The sequence below is a fragment of the Malaclemys terrapin genome, chromosome 2 (genome assembly GCF_027887155.1).
Source record: "Malaclemys terrapin pileata isolate rMalTer1 chromosome 2, rMalTer1.hap1, whole genome shotgun sequence".
NCBI classification, from domain to species: domain Eukaryota; kingdom Metazoa; phylum Chordata; order Testudines; family Emydidae; genus Malaclemys; species Malaclemys terrapin.
Window position 1 is genome coordinate 241,667,910 of NC_071506.1, and position 14,517 is coordinate 241,682,426.

Consider the following 14,517-nt stretch of genomic DNA (forward strand, 5'->3'; position numbering starts at 1 on the left):
ATGGGATACTGTAATTTATTTTAAAAGCATCTTACAACTCTGTATTGCAGTTCCTCTTCAGACAAACTCTGAACTTTTAAAAGTAGAATTACTCCCCCCTCCAAAGTATGTTTTTGAATAAAAATTCTCCATTTTAAAGTCATTGATACAGAGACGTGAGAAAAATATCAATCACCTCTCTGTTGTTTTAGATTAAAATACCTTCACAGTAAGGAATGTTTCTGACGGTGTCCTGGAAAATGCCATGTAAATTTGAGGCCCAATATAAATGTTTTATAATAATATTTGAGTGGTTATGACCACCAGACACGCATATGGCTGTTCCCACTCCTGCACAGAAAGAGGGCTCATTCACCTCTGTAGCTGTCCTCCGTTTCCTATGGAGAGAGTTCCAGGCATCCAGTTGGAGGGAGAGGCCAAGATGAGTAGTAATAGTAGGCAGGGAGGAGCAGGGGGGAGGAGGGCGAGGTGGGGGGACCACTGTCCCCCCTTATAGCCCTGCAGAAATTCCAGAGAGAAGATGATAAAGCTTCAAAGGAAAGCACTACTCTAGTAGGTCAAATAATGAATTTGTCTCTCTAATCATTTTTCCAGCTCTCAAATTATAACACATCCATTTCTGAAGATTTTCATAGTTTAAAATGAGGTTCGCAAATTGCAGGTCTTGATTTTCATTCAGTTGACTTCCCTTTCCTGCATACCATACCAGTGTATGTGACTCACTAGTGTGGTTAATTTGCCATGCCCGTGAATAGTCCTTCCTGTACAATCCAAAAACAATCAGTCATCGCCTGTTTGCTTTTTCTAGTTCTGGCAAAGTTATCCCTTTGATTAATTTATATTCTGCTGTATTAAACAAGGAATGTTTTGATATATGCAGCATATTTTAATAACGTAAAGAGCCTGGTTGTGATTTTTTTTTTAAAGATCCTAAATTGTTTGACATTTCAGGAAAACCCCCCAAAACAAATGAGTTGAAATAGGATTAAAAACATAGCAGCCAACAGCAGCCTCCTCCAATGAACTATCTATCCCTCCCTAGTGGGTGAGATTACCTGTATGGAAAAGAATTCAACCATTAATCAGGAAGAAAAAAATACTGTGCCAATTTTAGGAGAGAGCAGAAATTCTCTATTACACACTGCACTTAAAGAGAAAATCTGCCTTGCCTCTTTTGTGTAATTATCCTTCAATATTTCAAATGCCTCCTTCTTGCTTTTTTATGTCAGATAGTGTTTATTTTCTGTTTTCACAGCTGGAGACCCCCAACATTTAGGCATAGGCCTTGCCTTTATGAGGGAGCTGTTGCCTGCTATGGTAGTGAGTCATTCTCTAGGCTAATTTGGATAACGTTGTTTTAGGATTTTCCTACATTCTGGACTGACATTTTTTCAGATAATTGGACCTTGCTCCACCTGTGCAGCCTTTATTTACATTAGTTGGAGTTCTCCACAAAGACTGAGGATAGATCCTTAGGAGATGGCCCATAACCCTCCCCTCCTTTCCCCATGCCAACATCAATATACAGTATATGCTCACAGATTTAAGGCCAGATGCCAGGGTGTCCTGAACATACTCAACTCCTGTTGCAGTCACTGGGAACGGAAAGTGCTCAGCCTCTCTCAGGATCAGGTCTGAACTCGGACCTTTGGGTTCTCCCATAATCTATCAATATTTACTGCTACTATTGTACTGTTGGTATGGCGAGAGGATAAAATAGCTTCCTCCAATATGCTCCAGAATCTCGGTCACCCAAATGGTAGTGCAACCTGCTAGGGCTGCCTGGCAGACGCTGGTGTATTAAACAATTTCCAAATGCTTTGTAGGATCCGTAAACATCCACTTGAAAAAAATCCAACTCCCATTTTTGTACTTTTTTTTTTTTTAATGCTGCCCCTTACGCCTGGAACCAGCCCCCCTTTCCTGGGCACCAGGCAGCCTCCTCACTTCTTGCCGCTAACTTGCAACTACTAGCATCCACTCTGGTCTGTTTGTGCTCTCACTCCCAATCATATTCTCCATAAAAGAAAAATCAGAACTAACTAGACACGTTTGAAAGAAAACGAACGTGTATATTTAATTACCATTTAAAAACTACTCCTCCTCCCTCATTGGACACTGCCCATTGTGTTATATCTGATGTGGACTCAGGTCTTCATCGCTTATGCACATGCGTGTATTCACTGGGTTCAATGGGACTAGCACATATTCAATGATACCCACATGGCTAAGCATTTGCAGGATCGGAGTCTTAAACTGCAAGACCCTCGGGGCAGGACTTGTCATCTTATAAGTAAAGCTCCCTGCATGTCAGTGGTGACCTATAAATAAATAATAACAATCAAGTTTAACTTTTCAAAGAGATCTAATTCCCCCTTTGGCAAGAGCTTAGCAGTCTGTGGATACTAGGGTGACCAGATAGAAAAATGTGAAAAATTGGGATGGGAGGTGGGGGGTAAGAGGCACCTATATAAGAAAAAGCCCCAAATATTGGGACTGTCCCCATAAAATCGGGACATCTGATCACCCTAGTGGATACTGCGGGGAAATAGCTACAAGAATTAAGTGGTGGTGCACTCCTGACCGCACTACTGTTTTTTAATACATGATATTAGTTTGTTGAGGTACCTTAAATACTAAGGGCCAAATTCTGCTCTCATACCTGTAGAAATCTGAAGTAATTCCATTGATTTGAATGGAGTAACTCAGGCTTTATAAGTAAGTAAGAGCAATGCTTGGTCCTAATTTTCATTCTGTGTCTACTACCAAGCACTATTAATAAAAAGAAAGGACAATGCTGCACCCTGGTGGCATTTCAATTGAAAGCCCAAACTCTTAAGGAAACTTGTTTTTCTGTGTTATAGTTCTGAGTCTGTCAGCATTTTCATTATAAATCTCTATTTTAAGGTGTGTAAAATTCAGCTGTAAAATTGATTTTGGCTAAAACTTGGTATGTAAAGTCTGGCTAATGGGTCTCTGTCAGCATTTCCATTACAAGCCCTTATTTCACCATTTTATAGCTCTACCGGAAATATTAACTCTGGGCTGAAGCTTGGACTGTGTAGAGACATGGTCCAAAAAGAAAGGTGGTGGTTTTTTTTGGTACATTTAAAAGAAATCCAAACAATTCAGCTATTTACATTTATCCATGTTTCTAGAAATTAGAATGCTCATTTCATAAGGAGAAGCTTTGTGTCATATTCAGAACAGAAGAAGAAATATTAGTTTTCCAACTATAGATAAGATGAACATAAAACAAAATTAGGGGTAAATTTTTCAAAAGCACCAAAGTGACTTAGGAGCCTACGTACAATTAAGTGCTTTTGAAAATTTTATCCTAAAGCAGCTGAGTTATTTAATTTTGGGAAATGGCCTCCTTGACCCATGCTCTGCTGTCTTTTCCTTAAAGACTTTTGTCAGGATCATCATCCTTGTGGCAAATGAGGCCTGTGTAGAACTCCCCTGTGAAATCTCCTTTCAATCACTCTCAAGTGATATAAGGTGCACCATGCCTCCAAAATCTGAGCACATTTCTCCCAAAGCACTTGCAGCACCTTGCCAATCCAGGGACTCAAGAGAATGAGACCCAGGCCAAAGCACTACCACCAAGCTCCCTCCATAAAGATTTTTTACCATGCATCATTAAGGCCCAGTTCAGCCATCCCTACTCCCATTGAATAATGCAATGCTCTGCAAACAGTCCTATTGAAATCAGTGGGATTACTTACAGAGAAAGGTGCTACTCAGTGCAAGCAAGGGCTGCATTATCTGGCCCTTATTGTGCATGTGAAGTATAGTCTATAAAGGTTTTAAAAATTGCCTTATATGGTTTAATAGATTATCCTGTGATCCTGGATAATGCTGCTGCTCGGATCAAAAGAACAAGTGGCAATCCCATGAAAACATATGAAGCAGGATTTAGGGATTCATACAATGAAAGAAGATGAGGCTGTATAAATACAGCGGTAACATATTTTTGTTTCACCCCCAGCTAATATGTATGCTTGTTCCTTACACAGTGTCATTGGGCTCCCGGAAGAAGAAGACTGGCCTAGTGATGTTGCCCTTCCAAGACATGCTTTCAATTCCAGACCCCCACAACCCATTGAAAATTTTGTACCAGATATCGATGAACTAGGCAAGGACTTACTTCTTGTAAGTTTCTGTTATTCTCCAAGCATATCTTAAATGACTGCAGCTACTGCACCTTGCACCATGTCAAGAAACAATGTGTTTTTAATGTAATAATATTATTAGAGGTGAGCCTGAAGTGATTCCAGCAGCTGAATTGCCCCTCTTCCATGGCGCAGAAGTGCTATATGCAGCAGAAGTTGTATAAAAACTGCTGTGCACAGATGGTAGGCCATTTGGGTGGTGCACGTCTTCTATGCAATGCTGAGCCCAGCTCCTTGGGGTCATCATTTGTGGATTCACCAACTGTTTTCCCCCACAGAGAGTATGCATAAGCAGTGCAGGGGCTACTGCAGCTTCAGGGTATTCCAGTCAGAGAAGACACAATTTCTTCTTCTCCTCAATCTCCTGTGGAGATCACCAGTGCACAGATTTACTTGTCTTTACACTGATTCACAGAATTTGGGCATAAGTGAACAACGGGAGATTGCACTGGCTCTGTAGATTAGGCACTAAGGGAGATAAAGAAAACACACCAACCATTGGGCCAACAACTGGTAAAGATCATGGTTACACATGCACCAGAAACCCAGGAGTGGGACTACCTAAAAATGTTGTTGTTGTTGACTGCATCCGAAGAAGTGGGCTGTAGTCCACGAAAGCTTATGCTCTAATAAATTTGTTAGTCTCTAAGGTGCCACAAGTACTCCTGTTCTTTTCACTCTAGTGGGTGTCACAGAACAAATAAATATTTTAGAAGGATTTGAATAAATACATTATTATTTATTTAAGTGCTAATGATATGTAACGGCTAGGTTAGCCTTCTATCCCTACACCTGCTAGCCTTTCACAGAATGTTATTAGAAAATGCAAGGACTACATAAGGTGATTAACAGCTATGAAATATTGGATTTTCCTGTACTTATTTTATTATAGGCGTGGCTGGTAGCACTGCCTATTATTAATACTTCATATTATAAGACTTTTTCAGTTGCTTATAACTTTATCAGACTTTAACTATTTGAGCAGAATTTTTTTTATGTCAGATGTCTTCCTCAGGCTGAATTGTTTTTGGAAAGTTTCAGCCAAAATGTTCCACTGTTTCCAAGAACAAAACTAAAGAAAAATATATTGGTTTGCAATGTTAAAAAATCCTGGCGATCTTTTCTTTGAGAAGCTCTAGCAGCCCATGATTTACAGCAGACATTTGAAATTTGTCAGGGGATGACCTTTGTCTCAGGGACTTTTGCTATTCATGTGAAAATGTGTCCAAATTTGGCTAAGATATAAGCAGCTGAAAAATCTCATTTCACACATGCTCAGTAGGGACTTCTTTGAGTTTACTGGCTAAAATCTCCTAAGATTCCATCTGCCCTGGGTACTCTGCATCCCCTTACAGCTCCTAGTGCTGCCAAGACTGAGCATGCACCATCCCCTCAGAGCGACGGAGCATGCTCCACCCAGGGCTAGAGAAAAGCCAGACTTGCCTCATCATTGCCATTCCTGATTAGGGTGACCAGATGTCCCGATTTTATAGGGTCAGTCCCGATATTTGGGGCTTTTTTTTTATATGGCTCCTATTACCCCCCACTCCCTGTCTCAATTTTTCACACTTGCTATCAGGTCACCCTATTCCTGATTGCTGTGGGGCAGGCTGAGCCTGGGTTTAGGCACCTTAATTAAGAGCAGGGAGCCTGTCTCTCTTGTGACCACCCATCCATGGGCGGCAGGTGAACCCCACTTTGGGGAAGCTAGGCTGCTGGCCCCGCCCCTTCTGCCTGAGTGCCGAGCAGAGCCGGCGTCCTCCTGTGTCCGAGCCAGCGTCCCCAGTGCCTGGCCAAGCCGCTTCACTCCCCCACCAGACCCCCACGCCCACCACTTGCTCGCAGCATCCTTCCTCACTCCCCCGCCCCCGAGGAGAAGCAACACGGCGAGCAGCGCGGGGACCTGGAGGGGTGTGGGAAGGGGATGGAATGCAGGTAGGCAGGCAGCAGCAGCAGTGGGTGGGGCCTCAGGGAAGGAGTGGGACCACTGCGACCCAGGTGTCCCTCCGGGGTGGCTGTGCCAGGAAAGGCTTAGCCTGGCCTATAATACCCACCGCCCATGCCCCCATCTAGTGCCCAGGCAGTATGGAGGAGGAAGCCACCTGACTTGAATATAGGGGGGACAAGAGCCAGACCTGGGAAAGGGAAAGCAGTACATTGGAACATGGGAATCTAGAATAGCTGGGACTGTGGCAGGGGTTTTGGAGTGATTGGGCAAGGAGACTGGGACTGGGAGCCTAAGGGTGGGAAAGTTGCCTGTGCAACTTTAATTCAGTCCCCACTGGTCTTTAATTACACAATCACATATTTTTTTCCATAGGCCCCTGCCTCATTCAGTGTACAGGATGGATGGTGCTATACAGTATTTTGTTTTAACCCCATGGTTCAATGTCTGGCCTCAGGCGATATTTATTGCACTCTATTCAAACCCTGCTCTGAAGACAAAAGTATTAATTTCCTTCTGGGTTTTTCTACGGCACTCATCACTAGAGTGCTTCACAAACATTAATTAATTTATCTTCACCCCGCCTTGTGAGATGAGAAGCAGATAGGGAGCTGAGGCACAGAGATTTTATGGTCAAAAGTGTCCGCTAATTCTGAATGCCCAATTTGACGTATCTGCAGCTTGATTTTTCAAAGTACTTAGTACATATATATATATTCATGTTATATCGGGTTGCGTTATATCGGGGTAGAGGTATATTTATCCACCTCTACCCTGATATAACACGACCCGATATAACACAAATTCGGATATAATGCAGTAAAGCAGCGCTCCGGGTGGGAGGAGGAGCGCGCACTCCGGTGGATCAAAGCAAGTTCGATATAACGCAGTTTCACCTATAACGCGGTAAGATTTTTTGGCTCCTGAGGACACCGTTATATCAAGGTAGAGGTGTATATATAGCATTTTATATATTCCAGCATGGCTCCTCTTGTCTTCAGTTGCTGTTGTTAGTACTCACAACTTCTAAAGTCATTGCGGAGAAACTAAATGAATTCTTTGCTTCAGCCTTCACGGCTGAGGATGTTAGGGAGATTCCCAAACCTGAGCCGTCCTTTGTAGGTGACAAATCTGAGGAATTGTCACAGATTGTCACTAGAGGAGGTTTTGGAATTAATTGATAAACTTAAAGTCACCGGGACCAGATGGCATTCACCCAAGAGTTCTGAAAGAACTCAACTGTGAAATTACAGAACTATTAACTATGGTTTGTAACCTGTCCTTTAAATCAGTTTCTGTACCCAATGACTGGAAGATAGCTAATGTAATGCCAATATTTAAAAAGGGCTCTAGAGGTGATCCCAGCAATTACAGACTGGTAAGTCTAACGTCAGTACCGGGCAAATTAGTTGAAACAATAGTAAAGAATAAAATTGTCAGATACATAGAAGAACATAAATTGTTGGGCAAAAGTCAACATGATTTCTGAAAAGGGAAATCGTGTTTTACTAATCTATTAGAGTTCTTTGAAGGGGTCAACAAACGTGTGGACAAGGGGGATCCAGTGGACATAGTGTACTTAGATTTCCAGAAAGCCTTTGACAAGGTCCCTCACCAAAGGCTCTTAAGTAAAGTAAGTTGTCATGGAATAAGAGGGAAGATCCTTTCATGGATTGAGAACTGGTTAAAAGACAGGGGGAAACGGTAGGAATAAATGGTAAATTTTCAGAATGGAGAGGGGTAACTAGTGGTGTTCCCCAAGGGTCAGTCCTAGGACCAATCCTATTTAACTTATTCATAAGTGATCTGGGGAAAGGGGTAAACAGTGAGGTGGCAAGTTTGCAGATTATACTAAACTGCTCAAGATAGTTAAGACCAAAGCAGACTGCAAAGAACTTCAAAAAGACCTCACAAAACTAAGTGATTGGGCAACAAAATGGCAAATGAAATTTAAAGTGCATAAATATAAAGTAATGCACATTGGAAAAAATAACCCCAACTATACATACAATATGATGGGGGCTAATTTAGCTACAACAAGTCAGGAAAAAGATCTTGAGAGTCATCGTGGATAGTTCTCTGAAGACGTTGACGCAGTGTGCAGCGGCAGTCAAAAAAGCAAACAGAATGTTAGGAATCATTAAAAAGGGGATAGAGAATAAGAAGGAGAATATCTTATTGCCCTTATATAAATCCATGGTATGCCCATATCTTGAATACTGCGTACAGATGTGGTCTCCTCATCTCAAAAAAGATATACTGGCATTAGAAAAGGTTCAGAGAAGGGCAACTAAAATGATTAGGGGTTTAGAACGGGTCCCATATGAGGAGAGATTAAAGAGGCTAGGACTTTTCAGCTTGGAAAAGAGGAGACTAAGGGGGGATATGATAGAGGTATATAAAATCATGAGTGGTGTGGAGAAGTGAATAAGGAAAAGTTATTTACTTGTTCCCATAATATAAAAACTAGGGGCCACCAAATGAAAGTAATGGGCAGCAGGTTTAAAACAAATAAAAGGAAGTTCTTCTTCACACAGCGCACAGTCAACCTGTGGAACTCGTTGCCTGAGGAGGTTGTGAATGCTAGGGCTATAACAGGGTTTAAAAGAGAACTAGATAAATTCATGGAGGTTAAGTCCATTAATGGCTATTAGCCAGGATGGAAAGTAATGGTGTCCCTAGCCTCTGTCTGTCAGAAGGTGGAGATGGATGGCAGGAGAGAGATCACTTGATCATTACCTGTTAGGTTCACTCCCTCTGGGACACCTGGCATTGCTCACTGTCAGCAGACAGGATACTGGGCTGGATGGACCTTTGGTCTGACCCAGTATGGCCGTTCTTATGAATGGAACACTTGATGATTACCTGTTGTATTCATTGCCTCTGGGGCATCTGGCATTGGCCACTGTCAGAAGACAGGATACTGGGCTAGGTGGACCTTTGGTCTGACCCAATATGGGCGTTCTTATGTTCTTAGAAATCAGACCTCAGGGTCCCCAGTCAAGCACCCCTAAAATGAAGAACACACAACTAGTGACCCCTGTGAAAAGTTTGGTTTAAGTAACTTGCCTACCATCACACAGGAAATCTGTGGCTGAGGCTGAGATAGAATCCAGTTCTCCATGCATAACCATGAGACTATTCTTACTCTTCCTACAATCCCCTGCCTCATTCTCTACATACCTTCCAACTTCTGCAGCAAATGAAGCAGAGATCCTAGGGACAACAGCCTCCTTCACTACACAACCTGATTAATCTCCAGAGCAGATCCATCCTGTGTATTGAATGAGGCAGAGATCATATAGAAAAATATATGATGATGTAATTGAATACTTTATCCTAATACCTATGGACAAAGGCACTGAATGAAGTTTGCACGGAGAACCTTAATTCTGACATTTCCTAATTTTTGAGGGCTTGATTTTGCAACCTTGGTGTTCTTTTAATGTCGTTTTTGTGTATAATATTGATATAGTCTGATCCAGCTGCCTGGCCACTTCTCATTGACTGAGAAAATAGGCAAGGCCCATGCAGCACTTGAACTGGCTCTAGATCTTCAGGCTATTGTAGTTATAAATCAATATAATGACACTCATTAATTTGTATCTATATTATCTTCATTATTTATAATATCAGTTGCATATTATACAGGTAACCACTACACTAAAACTGTCTTATTTTAATCCTTTTAGAAATGTTTAGCGTTCAATCCCACCAAGAGGATATCTGCCTATGTTGCCCTGTCTCACCCTTATTTCCATGATCTGGAGAAATGCAAGGAGAATCTGGACTCCCACATGTCAACCAGCCAAAACTCCAATGAGGTGAATAAATCATAAGACTCATTGAAGCAGAACCTACAAATGAACACGATGTGTAGCTGACAAAGGTCACTATCCCTAGCCGTTCTACTGAAGATCATTATTTGGAGGTTTTACGCATCTGTCTGCTTCTTCAGGATGGTGATGTGCTCCAAGGAAACCAACCTGGTTTACTTTCATCAAAGCAATGCAAGAACCAGGGATTTCACCTGCTCCCATTGCAGCTTTATGTGTGTGTGTGTTTGTTTTGTTTAACTACCTGGGAAAACTCCAGATGAAGAGAAGCTGCTGACCAGTTTTGCTGCCATTTTATTCTTCTCATATTGAATGCTGCCAGTGTTCCAGTCACTGCCAAAACATGACGCAATTTCTCCCTCTAGCTGCTGAAGCCTGATCTGGTATTTTTTAATTGTTATTTTGGGATCTCTTAAAGTGATATTTAAAAGAAATGGCATTGAAATATTGGATCTCTACAATCCGCAAATAATTGATAAGTACATGAATGCGTCTAATTACTATTGGTAACATACAAGGAGGTGCTTCCCAGTTGAAAACTTGGACAAATAATTTTATTATTTCATTACTGTCCATAAAAATAATGATGATGATGATGATGATAAACTGAATCAATTTTTAGTTTTTTTAATATACAAATGAATTATTAACTAGATGAGTTTATGTGCATGTCACAAAAATAAGTTTAAAAAAAACTTTTAGGAACTTACTCTTTAAAGACTCTACTCTCCAAAAATATTGTATTTGTTGTTTGAATCAGTCATTGAAGTCTAACTTTTTATTTCTTTCTCAAAACAACTGCAAGCATATGTTCCATGATCTAGTACAGAAGTTTATAATATGTAGATCAAAGAGGTAGATAGAGCTGATGAAAATCAAAACAGGGTTTCCCATTGTAATATATACTTATTAGCAACCAAAAAGTAACTTGGAAAAATGTTTCCTGTTTTAGAAGCAGAGAATTCTTTGATTACGGAGAAGAACACTTATGCATACGTGCTATATTGGATGGAATATACTGCGCTGCTTTACCTGTAACACACAACTTATACAACACAGTGCATGAACATTACTCATATTTCATTTACTAGCAGATTTTTTTTCTGTGCAGAAATGCATGAGCATCCCTCCTAACCCACCATGTGGGTATATTGGCACACCATATTTCTCACTGTGCTAGCAGTAATGTGCCATAATTGAAAGTCAATATAACTAAACAATTCACATAACTTTTTAGCAGTTATTTTAAATATTACATTACATTTTTATATTTAGTATTTTTACCTTAACTAAAATATATTTTCATTATTTTTAAAAGAAACTTTTATTTTTTTAGTACTGTGCGGAAAAAGTAAATATTTTAAATACATAAAGTAAAGGCTTTTCCCTAACCTAAACTTCAGTGCATTTGCCTGGATATAACTCAAGGGAACATTTGGCCCAGTGAGTTAACCCCTGCCATAAAGGTAGATTAGGCACTACTGCAATATAAATAATAATACACACAGCAGCTACCATTGCTTACTCCTGTGATGGTCCTTCATAAGCTATCCTACTTCTCTTGCCTCTGCTTCATCTGTTCTAGCTACTGAGCCAGTATCTATATCCTCACTCACAGCATGCTTGGCAGTGCCAAGCTGAGCAATATATATTTTTCCAGCTATGGCATGGAGGCATGTGGCTGTCTCCCAGGCAGGTTCCTCGGTTATGTGGCAAACTTCACCATTAGCTCTGAGCTGTTTAGCACTTAGGCTTCTGCCAAGATAGTGAGTGGTTTTATCTACCTTGTGTGAAGGCATTTCTTTTCTGTTACACACCTAACAATGAGACTTGGGTTAAATTACTTCCATGCTATGTAGGCCAAATTGTCAAAGGACCAGTTGCACATGCGCAGTGGCACCTGTCGGGTCTGTTCAAAGATCTACAGCATGAACAGGCAGGCTGTAAATTAGGCTGAACAAGATTGCATCCAAGGCATGTGTGCACAGAGTCTGGACGCTTGCACAGCACAAGACTTTTCCAAGGTGCTCAGTGTGCCAGGCTGAAGGCCAGTGGGTAGCCAAGGCACCACTCAGCTGGTCTTGGCTCTGCCCTGTTCCCTCTCCCTCAGTGTCTAGGCCCAAGGATAAATGAGGTATCACTCGGTGGGTCTCGGCTCTACCCCATGCCCCGTGGTCTTAGTTTCTGCAGCCCAGAGAGGGCTGAGGGTGCCGCTTGGCTGGTCTTAAAAGGTGGATCATAGTGCAATTAAATTAACCACAATTTCTATTAATAATTTTAAAACAGTTATTTAAAACAGAAAAAAAAAATCCAGGCCAACCTTGCAAAATTAACAAATGGGGAAAAGGTTACTGCACAATTTAGCAATTTTTAAAACATTCCACATTTTATCTAGCACCAAACTATTGTACGTACTTCTTCAGGGCACTTAGCTGGCATCACCCTCTAACAGCTGCCTGAGGACTATCTCCTGGACACTGCAGCTCTGCAAGCGGTATAAAGGAGGGAAAACATTAGTTGTTTTTAAAATCATGCTAAAAAACCGATGTACAGAGGTGCTAGCAATTACTCTGAAGGATGCTGTGTGAGAACCAGAACAGAGTAGAATACATCTACTCCATGTTACACTCCATCCCGTCCAAGCCCCATTCCCAAACCCCCTCAGTGGAAAAAATATGCAGTTTACCCTTCTCCAGCACTCCAAGGCTGATTGCTATTCCCCATTTCCTCTACTGACTATGTGTGTCCCTTGGGTACTACTGCCATGTGTGTAGTGATAGGTGGGGAAGTGGGAACTGGATTTCAAAAGGGAGATGCCCACTGGCACAAGTTCCCTCCTTCCCTGCCATCACCACAGCAGTTAATTAAACCATTCACATACACTGCAAATGGGGCCCTTGCATGTAGCCCTACTCGGCCTTGACTTTGGCCTGAGTGAGTGCAGCAGACTTGGGCGAACACAGCTAAAAATTATTGAACAACAAAAATTAAATAAAAAAAAAGTAAAAATAGTTCTTTATCTTCTGGAGCACCTCCAGCCAGGGTGTTCATTACAGTAGATGCCCAGATGTTCTGAGCAGTGGAAAGGAGCATCTCCCATCTACTGTCCCACATTATAGTCATTTGGTGTTGAGCAAAGCTATAGTCCCACAGGATCCTGCATGATTCTGCAGGCCGAGCAGACCCAACAACTGAAGAAACCACTAAGGTGAGGATAGTGTAGTTTCAGGTGTACTTGCTTCTGTACTTTGAAAGCGTCTGCTTCCTCTGCTGATTCCTTACTGGCTCTGGGTGGCCCCCTGAGACCAATTTTTAGAAACTGAGCACCTGTTGGGCTGCACATATTTCACACTGACATATAGTAACAGGTCATTAGCATATACATTAGCATTAGCAAAGGCAAATAGATGCAGCTGACTGGTTGACCCAGTGGCCTTCCCTCTGCCTCTCCACCCCCTCCCTCTCCACCCCCTCCCTCATCCTCCTCAGAACAAACAGATCCAGGAAAGCTGCCTGCTGCTATCTCCCACGGGACTCCCCTCCCCCCCCCCCCCCCCGGCCTTCCTCTATTTTCAGCTCCCACACAACTGGTCTTCTCTCACTGCTACTGCCAGTAGTTGCTGCTTTTGGCCCAGGAGCCAAGAGAGGGATGATTAGATGGAACTTCCTCATCCACCTCCCAGTTTACACCTGACTACACTATGACAATGACTAGCTTGTGGACACCTTTTTTGTCTTGCATGCACCAATCAAAATTCTAAGCCCAGCTATTTATCTTTCAGCACACACAGCTGATGCCCCCTTTGAAAATCCAAGCTTGTTTCCTGCTTGTGCCCCAAAATACACCAACAAACCAGGATTTCTGCCTTCACAGGGTTTTGAAAATTTGGTCCTATATGCATAGAGTCCTTTCACAGGATCATAAATAGTGGATACGTTGCTCAAGCATTTTCTGTGTGTTGGACACTATCCATATCCTGGTCCTCAGGCTCAATTTACACTTGAGTTTTCTGTATGAATAAACAGAAAATTGTATACCCTGTTACTTTGCACTGCTTATATACCAACTGTCTTTGAGAAGCATGTTTTATTGTACAAGGGCTAATTCTCTCAGCTGCTAGATACAGTGCCCATTTTAATATGTGGAATAAACAGCAAATATGCCATTCCAGTCATGTAGCCAGCAAACCAGGAGCACTTATCTGACTCACAGCTGAAAACAAATCGGATGAATCATAAATCACATGGTGTGGTTGAAAAGACCACATAAATTAATTACGTTCCTAGTATGAGTTGAATTTGAATAACGAAATAGATGTTTCTTCTGAGAATTCTGTTCTTTACAACCACTTTGCTAGTGTTTTTCTGATGTAATAGTTTCAGGAATAGATGGATTTTTGCTAGGCCTATGATGTGATTTACACCATATATACTGTAAGTGTGAATCCTTCTCATTTCATACTTTTCTCCATGATTCAAAACTATTAGTAAACTCTAGTAAAGCCCTTTGCCTAAATCCCACTGACAGAGTAGTTAGAATCAGGCTAAGGATCTGATCCTG

At 41.6% G+C, this 14,517-nt stretch overlaps 1 protein-coding gene across 1 annotated transcript in view; it reads left to right on the forward strand.

Moving 5' to 3' along the window:
* CDK6 (cyclin dependent kinase 6) overlaps positions 1 to 13,504 on the forward strand; it is a 190,317-nt gene extending 176,813 nt beyond the window's left edge. The window contains exons 7-8 of the mRNA XM_054020458.1: positions 4,020 to 4,155; positions 9,813 to 13,504. Coding sequence (XP_053876433.1) covers positions 4,020 to 4,155; positions 9,813 to 9,959 — 283 coding nt within the window. The 3' untranslated portion in view covers positions 9,960 to 13,504. The remainder of the gene's footprint in view (positions 1 to 4,019; positions 4,156 to 9,812) is intronic.
* The last annotated feature ends 1,013 nt before the right edge of the window (positions 13,505 to 14,517 follow it).